The following is a 20342-nucleotide window of genomic DNA, read 5'->3' as shown; positions in this document are numbered from 1 at the left end:
GGTGTGATTCTGATAGGTCTTCCTTTATATGTTACTTGGCCTTTTTCTCTTACTGCCTTTAATATTCTTTGTTTAGTACATTTGGGGTTTTGATTATTATGTGATGGGAGGTATTTCTGTTCTGGTCCAGGCTGTTGGGAGTTCTGTAGGCTTCTTGTATATTCATGGGCGTCTCTCTCTTTAGGTTATTGGAGTTTTCTTCCATAATTTTGTTGAAGATATTTGCTGGCCCTTTAAGTTGTAAATCTTCACTCTCATCTATGCCTATAATCCTTAGGTTTGATCTTCTCATTGTGTCCTGGATTTTCTAAATGTTTTGGGTTACAAGCTTTTTGCATTATGCATTTTCTTTGACTGTTGAGTCCATGGTTTCCATTGTATCTTCAGCATCTGATATTATTCCTTGTATCTCTTGTATTCTGTTGTTGATTTTGCATCTATGGCCCCTGATTTCTTCCCAAGGTTTTCTATGTCCATAGTTGTCTCCCTTTGTGATTTTTAGTTGTTTCTACTTCTGTTTTTAGATCCTGGATAGTTTTGCTCAGCTCCTTCACTTGCTTGTTTGTGTGTTTCCTGTAATTCTTGTGTTGTTGTTGTTGTTTTGTTTTTTTAATTTTTTCTTTATTGCTATATTTTTTTTTTTACATTTCAAGTGATTTCCCCTTTTCTGGGTCCCCACTCCTCGCAAGTCCCATAAGCTCTCTTCCCTCCCCCTGTTCCTCCATCTACCCCTTCCCACTTCCCTGTTCTGGTATTCCCCTATACTGTTGCACTGAGTCTTTCCAGAACCAGGGGCCACTCCTCCATTCTTTTTGGACATCATTTAATATGTGGATTATGTCTTGAGTATTCAAAGTTTCTAGGCTAATATCCACTTAACAGTGAGTGCATACCATGATTGATCTTTTGAGACTGGGTTACCTCACTTAGTATGATGTTCTCCAGCTCCATCCATTTGTCTAAGAATTTCATGAATTCATTGTTTCTAATGGCTGAATAGTACTCCATTGTGTAAATATACTACATTTTTTTTTGTATCCATTCCTCCGTTGAGGGACACCCTGGGTTCTTTCCAGCTTCTGGCTACTACAAATAGGGCTGCTATGAACATAGTGGAGCATGTTCCTTATTGCATGCTGAAGAATCCTCTGGTTATATGCCCAGGAGTGGTATAGCAGGGTCCTCAGGAAGTGTCATGCCAAGTTTTCTGAGGAACCGCCAGACTGATTTCCAAAGTGGTTGCACCATCTTGCAATCCCACCCAGGAGTGAAGGAGTGTTCCTCTTTCTCCACATCCTCTGAAGTTCTTCATGTGAAAATTCTTTGTTTAGCTCCGTTCCCCACTTTTTAATGAAGTTATTTGGTTCTCTGGGTTCTACCTTCTTGAGTTCTTTGTATATATTAGATATTAGCCCTCTGTCAGATTTAGGGTTGCTGAAGATCCTTTCTCAATCTGTTGGTTGCCATTTTGTCCTTTTGACAGTGTCCTTTGCCTTACAGAAACTTTGTAGTTTTATGAGGTCCCATTTGTCAATTCTTGATCTTAGAGTGTAAGCTATTGGTGTTCTATTCAGGAACTTTTCCCCCTGTGCCCAATGTCCTCCAGGGTCTTCCCCAGTTAGTTTTCTATTAGTTTCAGTGTGTCAGGTTTTATGTGGAGGTCCTTGATCCATTTGGGAGTTTAGCTTGGTACAAGGAGATAAGAATGGATCGATGCGCATTCTTCTGCATGCTGACCTCCAATTGAACCCGCACCATTTGTTGAAAAGAGTATCTTTTTTCCACTGGATGCTTTCAGCTCCTTTGTTGAAGATCAAGTGACCATAGGTGTGTTGGTTCATTTCTGAGTCTTCAATCCTATCCCATTGATCCGATTGCCTGACATTGTACCAATACCATGCAGTTTTTACCACTATTGCTCTGTAGTAAAGTTTGAGGTCTGGGATACTGAATCCCCCTGAAGTTCTTTTACTGTTGAGAATAGTTTTAGCTATCCTGGGTTTTTTGTTATTCCAAATGAATTTGAGAATTGCTCTTTCTAGCTCTATGAAGAACTGGGTTGGGATTTTTATGGGGATAGCATTGAGTCTGTAGATTTCCTTTGGCAAGATGGCCATTTTCACTATATTAATCCTGCCAATCCAAGAGCATGGAAGCTTTTTCCATTTTCTGAGATCTTCTTCGATTTCCTTCTTCAGAGAACTGAAGTTCTTGTCATATAGGTCTTTCATTTGTTTGGTTAGAGTCACCCCTAGATACTTTATGCTGTTTGTGGCTATTGTGAAGGGTGTCATTTCCCTAATTTCTTTCTCAGTCTGCTTATCCTTTGAGTATATAAAGACTACTGATTTGCTTGCATTGATTTTGTAGCCAGCCACTTTGAGATTTTTATGTTTCCTCTTTCATGACTTCTGCCTGTTGATCAAAGTTCTCCTGTATTACTTTAATTGATTTTTGTGTTTCCCCTGTAAGGGCTTCTAACTTTTGATCCATTTTCTCCTGAATTTCTTTAAGAGATTTATTTATATCCTTCATGTGTTCCTCTAACAGCATCATGACCAGTGAATTTAAATCAAAATCTTTGTTTTTCTGGTGTGTTTGGGTGTCCAGGACTTGCCGTTGTTGGAGAATTGGGTTCAGATGCTGACATACTGCCTTAATTTCTGTTAGTAACGTTCCTATGTTTGCCTTTTACCATCTAGTTCTCACTGGTGTTAGTTGCTCTTATTGTCACTGACTGGTGCTTCAACCTCCTATAAGCCTGTAAGGCTATACTGGATGACTAGGTTTCCCCTGGCACAGATTGTTGATGTGCTGCCCCCTCTTGTGTGCCGTTGGAGCCCTGCTGTGTCTTGCCCCAACAATGTTACACTTGCCTCAGTGAACCTGGTGCTCCCCATCTGCTCTGTCAAGGAGCAAAGATGGTGGAGGGGGGTCACTCCCTGTGCAGATCACCACGTAGGGCACAGACCCCACAACAGGCTGGCACACAGATGAACTGCCTATCTGCCCAGGTCCTGGGTGCAGGCAGACCCCTGGAGGTTTGTGCCCCCCAGAGATCTTAAACTCGGGATATCTCAGTACCAGGTGCTGCCTTCTCCTCCATCAGGCAGTGAAGATGGCGGTGGGGAGTCACTCGGGGTAGCCATTCTAACATCAGATAAAATTGACTTTCAACCTAAATCATCAAAAGAGACAGAGAAGAACACTTCTTACTGGTCATAGGAAAAATCCACCAAGAATAACTCTCAATTCTGAACATCTATGCTCCAAATACAAGGGTACCCTCATTCATAAAAGAAACTTTACTAAAGCTCAAAGCACACATTGCACCTAACCCAATAATTGTGGGTGACTTCAACACTCCACTTTCCTCAATGGACCAATGAGGAAAAGAGAAGCTAAACAGGGACACAATGAAACTAATTGAAGCTTTGGACCACTTGGATTTATATATATATATATATATATATATAAAACATTTTATCTTAAAGCAAAAGAACATACCGTTTTCTCAGCACCTCATGGTACCTTCTCCAAAATCGACCATATACTTGGTCACAAGACATACCTCAACAGATATAAGAAGATCAGACTAATCCCATGCCTCCTATCAGATCACTATGAAGTAAGAGTGGTCTTCAATAGCAACAAAAACAACAGAAAGCCCACATACACATGGAAGCTGAACAATACTCTATGCAATGATACCTTGGTCAATGAAGAAATAAAGAAAGAAATCAAAGACCTTTTAGAATTTAATGAAAATGAAGGCACAACATACACAAATTTATGGGACACAATGAAAGCAGTGCGAAGAGGAAAACTCATAGCCCTGAGTGCCTCCAAAAAGAAAATGGAGAGAGTATATACCAGCAGCTTAATGACACACCTGAAAGCCCTGGAACAAAAAGAAGCTATTTCACCCAGGAGGAGTAGAAGACAGGAAATCATCAAACTCAGGGCTGAAATCAATCAAGTGGAAACAAAGAGAACCATACAAAGAATCAACAAATCCAGGAGCTGGTTCTTTGAGAAAATAAACCAGATAGATAATCCATTACCCAGACTAACCAAGGGGCACAGAGACAGTATCCAAATTAACAAAATTAGAAATGAAAAGGCAGATATAACAACAGAAACTGAGGAAATTAAAAAAATTATCAGATCCTACTACAGAAGCCTATACTCAACACAACTGGAGAATCTGGAGGAAATGTACAATTTCCAAGACAGATACCAAATACCAAAATTAAATCAGGATCAAATAGATCATCTAAACAGTCCCATAACACCTAAAGTAATAGAAGGGGTCATAGAAAGTCTTCCGACCAAAAAAAAGCACAGGACCAGATGGTTTTAGTGCAGAATTCTATCAGACCTTCAAAGAAGACTTAACACCAATACTCTTCAAACTTTTCCACAAAATAGAAACAGAAGGAACACTACCCAACTCGTTCTATGAAGCCACAATTACGCTGATACCAAAACTACACAAAGATCCAACAAAAAAGAGAACTTCAGGTCAATTTCTCTTATGAATGTCGATGCAAAAATACTCAATACAATTCTTCCCCACCAGATCCAAGAACACATCAAAAGGATCATCTACCGTGATCAAGTAGGCTTCATCCCAGGGACGCAGGGATGGCTCAATATAAGGAAATCCATCAATGCAATCCACTACATAAACAAACTTAAAGAAAAAAAAAACACATGGTCATTTCATTAGATGCTGAAAAAGGATTTGACAAAATTCAGCATCCTTTCATGCTAAAAGTCTTGGAAAGAACAGGAATTCAAGACCCATATCTAAACATAGTAAAATCAATATACAACAAACTGGTAGCCAACATCAAACTAAATAGAGAGAAACTTGAAGCAATCCCACTAAAATCAGGGACTTCTTCTAGAAGGCTGCCCCTTCTCTCCATATCTTTTCAATATAGTACTTGAAGTTCTAGCTAGACTACTAGACAACATAAGGAAGTCAAAGGGATACAAATTGGAAAGGAAGAAGTCAAACTATCACTATTTGCAGATGATATGATAGTATACTTAAGTGATCCAAAAAACTCCACCAGAGATCTCCTACAGCTGATAAACAACATTAGCAAAGTGGCTTGTTACAAAATCAACTCAAGCAAATCAGTAGCCTTCCTATACTCAAAGGATAATCAGGCTGAGAAGGAAATTAGGGAAATGACACCCTTAACAATAGCCACAAGCAACATAAAGTATCTTGGTGTGACTCTAACCAAACAAGTGAACGATCTGTATTATAAGAACTTCGGGTCTCTGAAGAAGGAAACCAAAGAAGACCTCAGAAAATGGAAAAATCTTCCATGCTCATTGATTGGCAGGAATAATGTAGCAAAAATGGCCATCTTGCCAAAAGCAATATACAGATTCAATGCAATCCCCATCAAAATCCCAATTCAGTTCTTCATAGAGTTAGAAAGAGCAATTCTCAAATTTATCCAGAATAACAAAAAACCCAGATTAGCTAAAACTATCCTCAACAGTAAAAGAACTTCTGGGGGTATCAGTATCCCCGACCTCAAGTAGTACTACAGAGCAACAGTGTTAAAAACTACATGGTATCGGTACAGTGACAGGCTGGTAGATTAATGGAATAGAATTGAAGACCCAGAAATGAACCCACACACCTATGGTCACTTGATCTTCATCAAAGGAGCTAAAACCATCCAGTGGAAAAAAAAGATAGCCTTTTCAACAAATGGTGCAGGTTCAACTGGAAGTCAGCATGAGGAACAATGCAAATCGGTCCATTCTTATCTCCTTGTACTAAGTTCGACTCCAAATGGTTCAAGGACCTCCACATAAAACCTGACACACTGAAACTAATAGAAAAGAAACTGGGTAAGAGCATTGAGCACACACATGGGCACAGGGGAAAACTTCCTAAACAGAACACCAGTAGTTTATGCTCTAAGATCAAGAATTGACAAGTAGGACTTCATAAGATTACAAAGTTTCTGTAAGGCAAAGGACACTGTCAATAGGACAAAATGGCAAGCAACAAATTGGGAAAAGATCTTCACCAACCCTACACCCGACAGAGGACTAATATCCACCAATATATACAAAGAACTCAAGAAATTAGACTCAGTGAGCCAAATAACCATATTAAAAAATGGGGTACAGTGCTAAACAAAGAATTTTCACCTGAAGAATTTCGAATGGCTGAGAAGCATCTTAAGAAATGTTCAACATCATTAGTCATTAGGGAAATGCAAATCAAAACAACCCTGAGATTTCACCTCAAACCAGTCAGAATGGCTAAGATTAAAAACTCAGGAGACAACAGGTGTTGGTGAGGATGTGGAGAAAGAGGAACACTCCTCTACTGCTGGTGGGATTACAAGATGGTACAACCACTCTGGAAATCAGTCTGGCAGTTCCTCAGAAAACTGGGCATGACATTTCCATAAGACCCTGCTATACCACTCCTGGACATATATATACTCAGAGGATTCCCCGGCATGTAATAAGGATACATGCTACACTATGTTTATAGCAGCCCTATTTATAATAACCAGAAGCTCAAAAGAACCCAGATGTCCCTCAATGTAGGAATGGATACAACAAATGTGGTATATATACACAATGGAGTACTATTCAGCCATTAGAAACAATGAATTCATAAAATTCTTAGACAAATGGATGGAGCTGGAGAGCATCATCGTAAGTGAGGTAACCCTGTCTCAAAAGAATACTCATGGAATGCAGTCTCTGATAAGTGATTAGCCCAGAAGCTCTGAATACCCAAGACACAATTCACATATCAAATCATTCCCAAGAATAAGGATGGAGAGGGCCTTGATCCTGGAAAGGCTTGATGCAGCAATGTAGGACTTGCAGAACTGGCAGAGGGAAGAGGGCTTGTGGGACTTATAGGGAGTGGGGAACTGGGAAAGGGGAAATCATTTGGAATGTAAACAAAGAATATAGAAAATAAAAAAATTGTTTTATTTAAGATAGCATTTTATTTTATTCCTATTATACTATTTATTTTATTTGTTTTAATCTTATTTTGAGATTAATATAAATAAATCATTTCCCCTTCCCTTTAATCTCTCCAAATCTTACCATATTCTCGTCCTTGCTTTTTCAAATTCAAAGGTTCTTTTTTTATTCATTATTATTGCATGTGTGAATGTATGTACTCCTAAATAGAATCTGTTCAATAAGTAATATTACTTGTATTTTCATAGATAACAGTGTGATATTGGATAACGAATGGTCTCCTTCCTTGGGGTAAACTATTTCTCTCATTCTCAGTATTTCTTAGTTGCTTATAGTTCTTTGTGGAGAGTTGATGCCTTGTGGGCATCACAGGCCTCCACCCCACTCCACCTCCATCCAGTTTGACATGTCTCTTGGTGTCATCTTTGTTAACATTTTAAGTATTAAGAACTATAAAAATCCCACTTAATTTGAAATGAAATACAGCCAAATTCACTTATCATGATAATCTATTAGAAGACGCTTATTGTAGAACTCAAGGTTCTTCAATCTTTCTACAAGATAGGGATCTCAACTTGTTAATTTGAGTATATTTGTTCTGCAGGAACAGGCAGAAATTGAAATGTTATCAGTAAACAAGGGCAGGACAGATTCAAGTACTTGTATTTCATTTATTAATAACCTGCAACATTAATTTTACCTTTACAAAGAAACCAAGAGAGAATACTGTGATGTGGAGGATGTTCATTTTCCTCCCTCTGAACCTGCTTATGTCCTTTAAGAAAGAACGGCATTAATCCTACCTTCCTTGTTGACGGTGAAGGCCTGCACTGGGAGAGCTTGAGGCACTGTTTTAAAGGTGTGGCTTGGCTTAAAATCAAATAAAGCAAGCCAAAAATTGAAAGAGGAAGATATTTTATGTGAGTGTGCACATACACACACACACACAGTTTGAAGCAAAAGCACTTTTTTTGCTTTTCTTATTTTTTAAACTTTTTGTTAATTATTTTTATACACTCCATATTTTATTCCCCATGCCAAAACCCCTGTCTACCCTAAGATTGTTCCACATCCCATACCTCCTCCCCTCCTCCTGTATCTACTACCTTCCACACCACCTGACCTCTAAACTCCCTGGGAACTCCAGCCCCTTGAGGGTTAGTGCATCATCTCTGAATGAACACAGACCCAGCAGTCCTCTACTGTATGTGTGTTGAGGTCCTCATATCAACTGGTATATGCTGCCTGGTTGGTCGTCCAGTGTTTAAGAGATCCCAGGGGTCCAGATTAGTTGAGACTGCTGGTCCTCCTACAGGATTGCCCTCAGTTTCATTCAGCCTTCCCTAATTCAACAGCAGAGGTCAGCTGCTTCTGTCCATTGGTTGGGTGCAAATATCTGCATCTGACTTTTTCAGCTGTTTGTTGAATCTTCCAGAGTGCTGTCATGGTAGGTCCATTTTTGTGAGTGCTCCATAACCTCAATAACAGTGTCAGGCCTTGGGACCTCCCCTTGAGCTAGATCCCACGTTGGGTCTGTCTTTGGACCTTCTTTTCCTTGGGCTCCTCTCCATTACCATCCCTGTAATTCTTTCAGTGGATGTTATCAAAAAAAAAAAAAAAAAGTACAGAATGCCCAAGATACAGTCCACAGAACTTCAAAGATCAACAAGCTGAAGTGCCCAAGTGAAGACACCTCAGTCCAACTTGGGAGGGAGAAGAAAGCAATAATCACAAGTTGGGAGGGAGGAACCTGGGAGGGAAAGTGAAGGGAGGGGCAGAGAGGGAGAATGGGGGAGGGAGAACCTGATCTGACATTGGGGGAAGGAAAAGGACTGAAGCCATGAGGACCAGCAGAAAGAATGGAAACAGGCAACCTCAGGAGATGAGAGGTTAGGGGGACCCAGAATGCACCAGAGACCTGGGAGGTGAGAGACTCACAGGACTAAAAGGGAGGGACCTTAGATGAAATGCCTGACAGTAGGGAGAGGAAACTTATAGAGCCCACCTCCAGGAGGAAGACAGGGCTTCAAATGAGGGAGAGGGGGACCACCCCACAGTCAAAACTCTGACCCATAATTGTTCCTGACTGAAAGCACTTGTTTACTTTATACTGTTTCTGTGTCTAAGGGCTCCAGGCGTAGCTCAGTTGGCTGCCTCAGTCCCAAGGCTTCCTCAAACCTTAATGAGGAAGGACTTGCTGTCAAGGTCACACATAGTTCTTGTCAAGATTTAATTTCTCTAGGGCTATTGAGCTGGAGACAGCAGTTCCTTGCTGGTCTCAACTGGAGGTATCCCTCTTCTGCTCTTGCCTTGTTTACTTTTTCATAGGGAAGTGTACAACATAGCCGCTGACCTCTAGAACAAGATGAGGGCAGGGGGGAACAGACAAGAGAGAAAGAGAAAGAGTAAGGGAGACTCAAAAGGAGGAAAAGCAGATACAACAAAGACAATATTGTGGGTTTTTTTTTTACCACAATCTCATATGTAACAGATGACCATGTTGGCTCTGTTCTATTATTAGAATTAGATAATGAGACTTGACACACACTCAAGGCAAGGGAACGGTGCATGGGCTTGAAGCAACCCAGTGGCAACCAAACACATCATTCAAAGCCCAAGTTAATGGAAATTAATCTTTTTATACCTCTCTTCCATATCCACCCTAGACAACAACCCTTTCTCCTGACTCTATATGGCCAATAAACACTTAAAGAAATGTTCAATGTCCTTAGCCATCAGAGAAATGCAAATCAACAAGACTCTGAGGTTCCATCTTATACCCATCAGAATGGCTAAGATCAAAAACACAAGTAACAGTACATGCTGTCAAGGATATAGAGCAAGAACACTCCTCCGTTGCTGGTGGGATTGAAAACTGGTATAACCACGCTAGAAAACAATCAGGCAGTTCCTCAGAAAATTAGAACTAGTTCTACCTGAAGACCCAGCTGCCACGGTGGCCCAGTGAAAGTCTGTAAACATGATATTTTACAGACAGAGTCGAAAGAAAAAATGTCTCCTGGAAATAATGGACTTCCTCGTATATTTAGAAGCAGATAAATCTCACTTGACAATTTCTTAAACTCTCCTATTTCCTTATAGCTGAGACATGGCCTAACCAAGCAAATATAGATGTGTTAAAATCCATCATATAACAAAAAATTCTACTTTGCTTTGCTCCAACCATTTATGTTATTATGGTAAATAAATAAATAAATAAATAAATAAATAAATAAATAAATAAATGGTATTCCAGAAATTCCAGTCACAGGTTCTAGTCTACTACCTTTCAGGGCAGATAGTTTCCAAACAATAACCCAGACTAAAGATATTTACATCTGAAAAATCTTACACGAGGTCCTTGCCAGAAAGATGAGTATTTGGGCAAGGTAGAATTTACATTTGAGTTGGCCCCTAGCTACCTCCCCACAAATTAATCTAGTTCTGCCTGTTGACTCTTGATTTTGCTTACAAACAGGCTATCTCAGGCCCACCTGAATAGCAAGGGAAGCTTTATGAAGAATTGGCCTTTTGTGTTACAGGCCTCATGCAGGGAGCCCTTAAGGAAAACAACTTTTCTTAGCCAGGTGTGATTCAGGGATTCAGGATACAGTTTATACTTACTAACTCAGAGAGACTAAATTGAGTCACAGAGACAGCGAGAGAGAGAGAGAGAGAGAGAGAGAGAGAGAGAGAGAGAGAGAGAGAGAGAGAGAGAGAGAGAGAGAGAGAATGACAGCAGAGAGGCAGACAGAGAGACAGTAGATACTTTTGATTTACAGAGAGAGACAACAGATTCTCTCTACCTGAGAGAGAGTCACTCAGAGGAGGAATGAGTTAGTTAATTCATCAAGCTGCAGCCAGTTAGCTTTACCAGGCTAGAGGCTAGAGACTGCTAGCTGACCGCCCAGGGCCTATGATGGCCCTGGGCTCTGGGCCTATGATGGCTCCAAGTATGGCACAGAGAAGAATACAACCAGCAGACTAGGCAAAAGGACTCTTAAAAGACAGCGCAAGCCAGGCAGCTTCTCAAGTTCTACAATGTCGCCATTTTCGCCAGGAGGCTAAGCACGAGAACCATCCTTCTTCAGCTCCCGAGCCGGCCCGACATCGAGACCAAGATGAAGAAGCAGTTTAGCCACATGGGCCCTAGACTTTGGGTAAACACCCTATATTGCCCAAGAGAGCCTAGCTAGCCTTTTACAGATATATATGATGCTTAATTTGAGATGTTAATTTGACTGGACTTTGAGAGATACCCGAAAAATACACTCAAATTTTAAACCACCTCTGTGGTCATGTCAGTTTGTCATGTTTCCGCCGGACCTGTGTCTTCCTGGACCAAAGAACCCTGGTTCCCCCACGGAAGACCCCCATGTGGTCGGTAACACCCAGCTATACCACTCCTGGGCATATACCCAAAAAATGCCTTACCATAGTACAAGGAAACGTGCTCTGCCATGTAAGCCTTATTTGTAATAGAAGCTTGAAATGACCCAGATGTCCCTCAACTGAAGAATGGATCCAGAAAATGTGATTCATTTACACAATGGAATACTATTCAGCTATTAAAAAACAAAGACATCATGAAACTTTCAGGCAAATGGATGGAACTAGAAAATATCATCCTGGTGTGTTCATTCTTCAAGGCTATTATAAAGTAGCTCTGCTACTAATAGTTGAAGAATGAATAGCTAGATACTAACATAAACATTGATTAAAGATCCCTGTCTTACTAAGGTAGGAAGATAATCCTTCCTAGATCCAGAGTGTTAAATTAAATGCAATTGCAAATGCAATTGAATACTGATATACAATCTTTTATTATGGTTTTATATGGTCTTCAATGGTTATCTTTATATAATTAAATTACTATATTTGAAATAGTGTGTTTCGTTACAAGGTTTGGTATTATGGAGTTCAGTGTTTTCTTTCCTTATACCAGTCTTCATATACTGTGGATCTATACCTATGACTTTTAGGGTAAGTTATTCACATCACAATGTGATTTGAATCTTTCAAGCAAACTCCCAATTCTTGTATGTATAAAACATAGGGCCTGGCAAGAAAAAAATTCAGAAAGGAACTCTCTCACCTAGAAGGCTACTGTCATTTCAGACCTGCAGAGAACACACCTGTTTCTTGCAACATATTCAAATAGGTTTTGAGGAGTAGCACAATGAGACTCCTTGGATACACAATGGCTCAGAACATTTAGTAATTAATAAAGTAAGTTCTGCATTGGGGCTCTTCCCTCCATTTGGGTGTTTGAATACTGATATACAATCTTTTATTATGGTTTTATATTTTTTGCACTTGATATCTCTCAATATCATAGAAAGGAGAGTCTCGTTAATTATCCAAATTTTATTATTAATCAAATCAAACACAGAGAATTAAGGTGTTGTTTCCAAGTTATTAAATGACACTGATATGTGTCAGAGCTCATGTTTGGACATCGTGGTTATGGAACCAAATGCCCAGGTCTAACCTCAGTTCTAGTATTAGCTGTTCTATGACCTTGGCTTAGTATAATCACTTGTTGCTTCTGTCTCCTTATCCACGGAAGCAAAATCAAATCTCATGGGTTTTGTTGAAGGTAAGAGTTATAACTAAATGAGTCATGTGGAAAGTATCAATTCCCTTCCTTACACAAACCATTGGGAAACTAACTACTAACCCAAGATAACTGTACTGCCTTCTAAAATAATCTGGAATTGAGAAATAGTTGGACATTGCAATCTAGTAGGAAATAACAGCATCCGGTTGGTTTCTTTTTTTTTTTTTTTTTTTTTTTTTTTTTTTTTTTTTTTTAGCATCCGGTTTCAATATCAGCTCCTAATTCACTTTTCAGAAGAAAATCAACAGGACTAAAACCTTCCAACATAATTCAAAGGAAAAAAGATGTTGGGAAGGATGATGAAATACATCCTTCATCCATACTCATCACTGTGTCTTTGTATACTATAAGCACTATACCCTTAAAGTCACCTCAGGACTTTGAGCAGCTTCCCTTTTATTTTGTGTGTGTGTGTGTGTGTGTGTATGTGTGTGTGTGTGGGTGAGACAGGGTTTCTCTGTGTAGCCCTGGCTGTCCTAGAACTTACTCTGTAGACCGAAACAGGTCTCATATTCAGAGATCCACCTGCCTCTGCCTCCAAGTCTGGGGATTAAAGGCATGTATGTGCCTTCACTGTTTGCCTAACTACCAAACTCTTGACAAGGGATGGAATATCCACTTAGTCATATATCCAGAAGATCAGTGTCTTACAGACAGCACTGACTGCATTCCAGAATAGATGTGACCAGCAAATGTCTCTGAGGGATCTAAAGATCCCTTTTGTTTCTTGTCTTTCCCAAAGGTGAGACAAATCTCAGCAAATAAAGGATGAATTCTGGTCACGACTTTTTGCCTTTCTGGCCTGTGTTACTCTTTCAAAGAAAAAGGTAAAATAATTGCACCAATCTTTGTATAGTCTTAAGACCCAAAATACAGAGAGCCAGCAGGGAGGCTTTCTAGGTTCTATGTCCTTACAATTCCCTCCGTTAGAAATACCCTTCTCCATGCAATAGTAGCCCATACCTTTAATCCCAACACTCAGGAGACAGAGGCTGGCAGATTTTTGTGAGTTTGAGGCCTTCTGGGTCTACAGAAATATCTTTCCTGTTCAAACATCAACTTCATACCCATCTTGGTCATTTATACATGCCCTGGTCATTACACAGCCTACAGTCCTTTAATCCCTCTACCCTGAAACTTCATAACACTGGTATATGCTGACCCTTGATTTAATTACAGTTTGGGCTGTTAAATCTCAGTGGATTTTTCTTTTCAAGGCAGGAACTACTTCCTACATGCTCTTTCCCATTTTCTTTTCACTTAAAACAAATAGAAACATAGAACACAATGGATTGAGCCCAATAAGTAGTTGTTTGCTGCTATTATTTTATGTCATTGAGTGAGTATATCAATAAATAATTAGATAATAATAAATCAAATGTGTACCCCATCCCTTATGAAAATAGTAAGGCATTATGTTCTGTAGAGGGTAGTTCTGATGCTTTGATCAGGAATCTGCCTGTGAATGCTGAAGTTCCTGTTCCCCTATTGGTTCTTGATCAATCAATAAAGATGCCTGCAGTCAATGGCTAGGCAGAAGAGGCAGAACTTCCAGGTTTCCCACAAGCTGTTTGGGAGATGCAAAAGGGGAAAGGAGATTGATTCACTGTATGGGAGAGAGAGAGCCACCTACCATGTGAGATCTCAGGTGGAGTGGCCATTGGCAACTTCCCCAACTGGGCCTGCAGTAGCAGGAGGGAGGTTAGAAATATAGCTAAACTGAGGTCAGATTTAGGATGCTGAGCAAGGAGAAGATAAGTAGGCAGCTAAGTTGAGGGCAGATGTAGAGGGTTGAACTGAGAGGGAAGGGAGGGCACACTAGCTGTGGAGGCTTAAAAGTGCCCAACCATTGAGCTAAAAAAACATATTAAAAATAAGATGGTGTGTGTGTGTGTGTGTCTTTCATCCGGGGATCCAAGGGAACCTATACCCTACAATGTTCTGATATCACTGTCTTGAAAAAAATGATCAACAGGAAACCCACTGTTGTATAACAGTTCCAGGAAGCTGGACGGTGGTGGCACACGCCTGTAATCCCAGCACTCTGGGAGGCAGAGGCAGGCGGATTTCTGAGTTAGAGGCCAGCCTGGTCTACAGAGTGAGTTCCAGGACAGCCAGGGCTATACAGAGAAACTCTGTCTCGAAAACACCAAATCCAAAAAAATAAAAAAACAAAAAACAAAAACAAAAAAACAGTTCCAGGATTGAAACATTCCATCCTGCAGGGATCTCCTTTAGCAGAAAGGTAAACAACTAAAAATACCTTCAGGAAGTTCCTGAAACTGACCAGATTCACTAGGCTCTTCCCTCCCAAAATAAGTAATAAGAGTGCCGAGAGTCACTTTTGTTGCCCTATTAATTAAGGTCAAAGTGTACCATTGTCTGGAGAGCCTGCTGAGCTTGGTGAACAGTAGATGACTCTTTTCACTGGCAGGAACTTCCCTTCCCTGACCTTGTCTACAGAGTTCAAAACTGAGAACCCACACAGACTTTTGTGGCATCTGTATTTTGGTCTGTGTGGGTTTCCTATTTGGGGTGAGTGGACAGACATGTATGGTACAGTTTTGTCCCACAACACCCACAAAGAATCACAACAATGAGTCTTTTCCCTCAAGGTGTCCACTTCGTTTCTTTCTTCCTGGATTAGTATTGTTTTATGTGACTCCTAATTTAAATCAGTATTTCCTCTTTTCAACTCCAGAGAAGCTCAAATGACAAAGGTTTTTCCATCAAAGAATAGGCCAGATTAAAATAGAGGCAGGTTTATTAGACGCTGCTCCCAGGTGGGTTTACTGGTTCCAAGGAATGGGGCCAAGCAGATCTCACACCTGGGATAAATCAATGGGGGTTTTATAGGTCTTAGGCCAGGAATGATGACATGCCAGACAGGTGGTTGGATTGTGCCTGTATATGGTCAAAAGTTGAGCTATGGGTGGGTATTCATGGGTGGATTGCTAGAAATGCAAAGGTGAAGGGTTAACCCAGACATGTCAGCAAGGTTGAGGGAAGGAGAGTGGCTGAGGTAGTCCCAGTTTGTGTGGGACTGAGGAGGTAGGGGTTACAACCAAAAAATAACTAGTGAACAGGAAGAGGAAGAGGAGGAGGAAGGGGTTGAAGGGAGGATGGGAGAAGAGAGAGAAAGGAAGAGAGAAAAAGGGAGACTGACTTAAAGGACAGAATTCACAATTTTAGAGACAAATTTAGAAGAATATATATAGTCTCCAAATGAAGTGGTTTTAAATAAAGTGACTAGAACAGAAATTGAACTCCAGAGTTTTCATAGAATCTTTTCCATGAAAAGAAATTAGGAGGAAATATTAATAATTTTTAATAATAATATAATAATGTATACTAATTATTTATAATAATAATATATAATAATAATGGGACTTGCAGGGAGTGGGGACCCAGAAAAGGGGAAATCATTTGAAATGTAAATAAAAAAATATATCAATAAAAAAATATATATATATTTTACCATTGAACTGTATCCCTAAACAAAATTAAATTCAAATGAAAATTTAAATCAGAATATAAATTAAAGTATGAATTGATTGCTCATTTATCCAAAAAAAGAAAAAGAAAAAAATTAGGAGGAAATATTAATAATTTTAAAAATTCAGAATTTATACAGTAGGAGTCTTATCCTTTGTGTAAAGATTATCCTTATATTATTCAAATTCTGATTTCAGTGCCCTTATATCTGATTGCAATTGTAATGCTAACTGTAAAAAAAAAAAACTCTTGTCACAATCATGTGTAAACATTACTCCCCACTTATCTCTGATTTGTCAATAAAAAGCTGGTCAGCCAACGACTGGGCAGAGGAGATAATAGGACAGGATTTCTGATTCCAGCCAGGGAATGGATAGTGATAGGGAAGGAGAAATAATTTGCCACAAGCTGAGTAACCAGACACTACCATGAGAACACACCTGGAAGAGAAAGAGCAAGAGCAATAATAAAATTCAGTATCTTGGGATTTTGAATGGAAACTAGCTAGATTATTTTAGAGGACCAGAATAGATTGATATCTACTCAGTTAAAGCTTGTTAAATAAGTCTCTCTGTCTCAATTATTAGGAAGATAGCTGGGTTAGAGAAAAAATCTGCCACTATTAAATTTGCACTACTAACACTGGAATGTTCTCAATTTCAATCTTCTCTTGCTATGGCTTCAACCCTTTCCAGAGGCACAATATTGAAGATTACTAACAATCTGGAAACTATATCTAGTGAAAAGTTCAGAGTAAGACACAGAGGTAACCCAGGATGTCTTGGAAAGTAGTATTAACACTGTTGTATCTCTATTTAATGCCAAGGCTCAGGGAACATCCTGGAAGAAGGGGCAGAAAGAACATAAAAACAACATAGGAGAAGGAGAGCTGTGAAACACTTGTCTTCTGGATATATCATGACATGACTCTAGTTCTCATAAACTCAGAGAGCTGCGGATACCTGCACAAGACCTGAACAAGATCAAGCCTGTCACAGTCCAGCATGTAGAGGGAGCTTGTAAGAGCTCCCACTCCTACCTGAGAAGCTATTGTCAACTGATGGCTGCTAGAGCAGACAGAGGCATTTTTCTTAGGTGGTGTAGCCACTGCTAAGTTTCCCATGGTCCGGTAAATAACTACACCCACATTCTTACAAGCAATATTAACTAAAATTAATACTACACACACACACACTGAACATAGAAAAGGAATTCAATGGGAAGAAGGAGTTCAAAGAGAATGGAGGAATAAAAGAGGGTAATATGACTGAATATAATCAAAATAGACTATAGGCATGTATAAAATCATTTAAGAATACAATTTTTAAATGTTTTCAGGGTCTAAAGAGATGGTTCAGTAGTTAAAGCATTTTCTGCTCTTTCAATTTTCAGCACATGGTAGTGGCTCACAAGTGTCGATAACTCCAGTTGCAGTGCTTCCAGGGCTTGGTGAAGCATGTACATGGCATATAGATAATACAGATGTTTGTGCAAACAAAACGCCCATACACATTAAATAAATGTTAAGTAGTACATTGGCAATTCTGTCTTGAAAAGCCCACACTCCTCTTTCAGGTTTGTCTAAATCTTTCCCTGAATACATTTCTTTCTATATTTAATAAACTTCAACCTTACACAAGAGAGAGAGAGAGAGAGAGAGAGAGAGAGAGAGAGAGAGAGAGAGAGAGACTATTTTCACTTAATGTATTTATCCTCACAATTAATTCAGAATTTAAATGCTTGGAGCATCTTCATCTGTTTTCCAAAATGGCTAACCTGAAGATGAGGGGAAAAAAACTGGTCTTTTAAAACAAAATTAAGAGTATAAAACATCTTTAAAACGGTATCAAACCAAAGACACATCAAGCCCCACTTCCTCATCTTGTATATATATTCAACTTAGGATTTCTACCCTATGTATGGTACAGGATTATTTAGAGTGTTTCTTGTGTTTGGATCAAAGCCAATTTTATTATCACTCTCCTCAAAGCATCTTTGAGTTCTCTGTTCCTCATGCTGTAAATCAAAGGATTCAGCATAGGGGTGATGAAGGTGTAAACCACAGATACTACCTGGCCTCGCTCAGGATTGTAGCTGGAGCTGGGACACAAGTAGATGAGACTTGTGCATCCATACTGCAGGAGGACAACGGTCAGGTGGGAAGAACAGGTAGAGAAGGCTTTGTGCCTCCCCTCAGCTGAGCGGATCTTCAGGATGGCATCCACAATGAAGACATAAGAGAGAGTGATGAGGAGGAAAGGGATGGTGAGGACGATGACACTGACCACAAACAGAGTGGCCTCGTGGACATGGGTGTCTGCACATGCCAGTCTCATGACAGGGAGGACATCACAGTAGAACATGCTGATTTCCTTACTGCTACAGAAAGGCAGTTGGAAGATGAGCACAGTCAACTGCATGGCCAAGATGAAACCCAAAACCAGAGACCCCAGGGCCAGCTGGACACACAAGTGCCAGCTCATGATGAGGGTGTAGCGCAGAGGGTAACAGATGGCCACAAACCGGTCATAGGCCATGACAGCCAGCAGAATACAGTCAGCACTGCCCAGGAAGATGAAGAAGAACATCTGGGCACCACAGCCTGCCAGGGAGACCACAGTCCTGTCTGTGGACAGGATGCTGGCCAGAGTCAGGGGAGCTATGGTAGAAGAATAGAAGATCTCCAGGCTAGCCAGGTTGGCCAGGAAGAAGTACATCGGGGTGTGGAGACACCGATTGATCCAGATGGTGAGGACGATGGACATGTTTCCTCCGATGCTGACCAGGTACATCATGAGGAAAAGCACAAAGATCAGCATCTGCACCTCAGGGAGCTTGGAGAAGGGGCGGAAGTGGAAGAGGATCATCCCAGTCTGATTTCCTTCCTCCATGTACTTAATGCGTGAGTTGGGTCTGCCACCTGCACAGGTGATGCCCCTGAGAACAGACAGAACCCACCTTGAGGACACTTGTCATTATTCACTCTGTCATTGTTCATTGTCATCGGCTCTCGACATAACGTTTCCTCCTGACCCTGAGGCTGTCACATTTTCCCATACGCCTAAGTTTTGCCCTTTCTGTACAGATAATGCTCTCAGCCCCTCTTGTTTTGTCTGGGATCCTGCTGCATAAGGTATTTGCTCAGCTTCCCATATCTAATGCTGTTTTCCACTCTAGAACAAATACACTTCCCATAATATAAATCAATTGCATCAATGTTATGTCATCCTGCAAAGCCATTTGCTGTGTATGGTGGCTTAGGCCTGTAATCCCAGCATTTAGGAAGCAAAAACAAGAGAATCAAGAACTTAAGCTCCTCTCCAGTTACAGAGGGAGTTTAAGGGAAGCATGAACTAAATGAAACACTATCTCATAAATAACTAACAAAATGTCTGTGTACTCTTTCCATACCAACCATTTCCTTTCCTTTATCTCAAGTACTCTGTTTTGAATTTCTCTTCTGTTTGAGAACATATTCCTGAAGGTCACCAAAGATTTCTGAACCAAACAGATAGTTGTGACATCTCTGTTGCATCCAAACCTGCTGGAAACTCGTCGCTTCTAGTTTCAGTGACACTGGCCCATCGTCCAGCAGCTCTGGACGTGACTCAGGCAAGGCTTTCTGGCTACTCATAAACTGTCCTTGGATCCATGGAGCTTCCCATGCCTTTTAGAAGACTCTAAAGACTGCATCTGATAACTCTCTCACACTCTGGCTTATCACTGTACTTGACCAAATTGAGAAACAGGCTGGAGAATGAAAAAGAGCACAAAGAGTGTTCATCCTTCACACGGTGACCTGCATCCTCTCTGAGCTGGTGCTGCAGAACAGAAGAGTCATCTAAAGCAAGAGTGAGCCTCACCTATTCTGGATTTCTGATCTCTTGAACAGAGGCTGTCCTCTTCTGTTTATTGAACAGCACTGAAAAAATATTAAAGCTATCCAGTTATCTTAGCTTGTATAAGTTAATTGCACTGGGATCCCAAAGCATAGTAAGATTGATTACATTGTTGTTTTCTTTCAAGGCCAGTTAATTCTAAACAGGTCTAATATATAGTGTGTAAATAGAATGAGTACATAGTTCTAAATGATCTCAAAGCATATTGTTTACTTGGTTCCTCTTGAGGTGACCACAGCTCTGAGTGAGTAGACTGTCGGCCATGGCTGAATATGCCTAGGTTTCACTGGCAGATTTCTCTTCCTTGTCACTTGGGGGTCAAGGGTAAGACAGCTTTC

General features: G+C 40.2%; 2 protein-coding genes across 2 annotated transcripts in view; both read right to left on the bottom strand.

The window, feature by feature from the left end:
• The window catches only part of Dtx4 (deltex E3 ubiquitin ligase 4), an 852074-nt gene that overhangs the window by 134583 nt on the left and 697149 nt on the right, over window positions 1-20342 (bottom strand). The gene's annotated exons all lie outside the window — the stretch shown is intronic.
• On the bottom strand, window positions 18040-18996 carry LOC127689716 (olfactory receptor 10V1-like). The gene has a single exon (XM_052189348.1). It carries the CDS (start codon window positions 18994-18996, stop codon window positions 18040-18042), a length of 957 nt encoding a protein of 318 aa, XP_052045308.1.

The sequence above is a fragment of the Apodemus sylvaticus genome, chromosome 1 (assembly GCF_947179515.1).
Source record: "Apodemus sylvaticus chromosome 1, mApoSyl1.1, whole genome shotgun sequence".
Classification (NCBI taxonomy): Eukaryota; Metazoa; Chordata; class Mammalia; order Rodentia; family Muridae; genus Apodemus; species Apodemus sylvaticus.
Note: the sequence above shows the minus strand (reverse complement) of the source record. Positions and strands in the feature narration are given on the sequence as shown.

Bases quoted from the DNA above. Each gene is read 5' to 3' on its own strand.
- LOC127689716 (XM_052189348.1), bottom strand. From the start codon at position 18,996: ATGGAGGAAGGAAATCAGACTGGGATGATCCTCTTCCACTTCCGCCCC.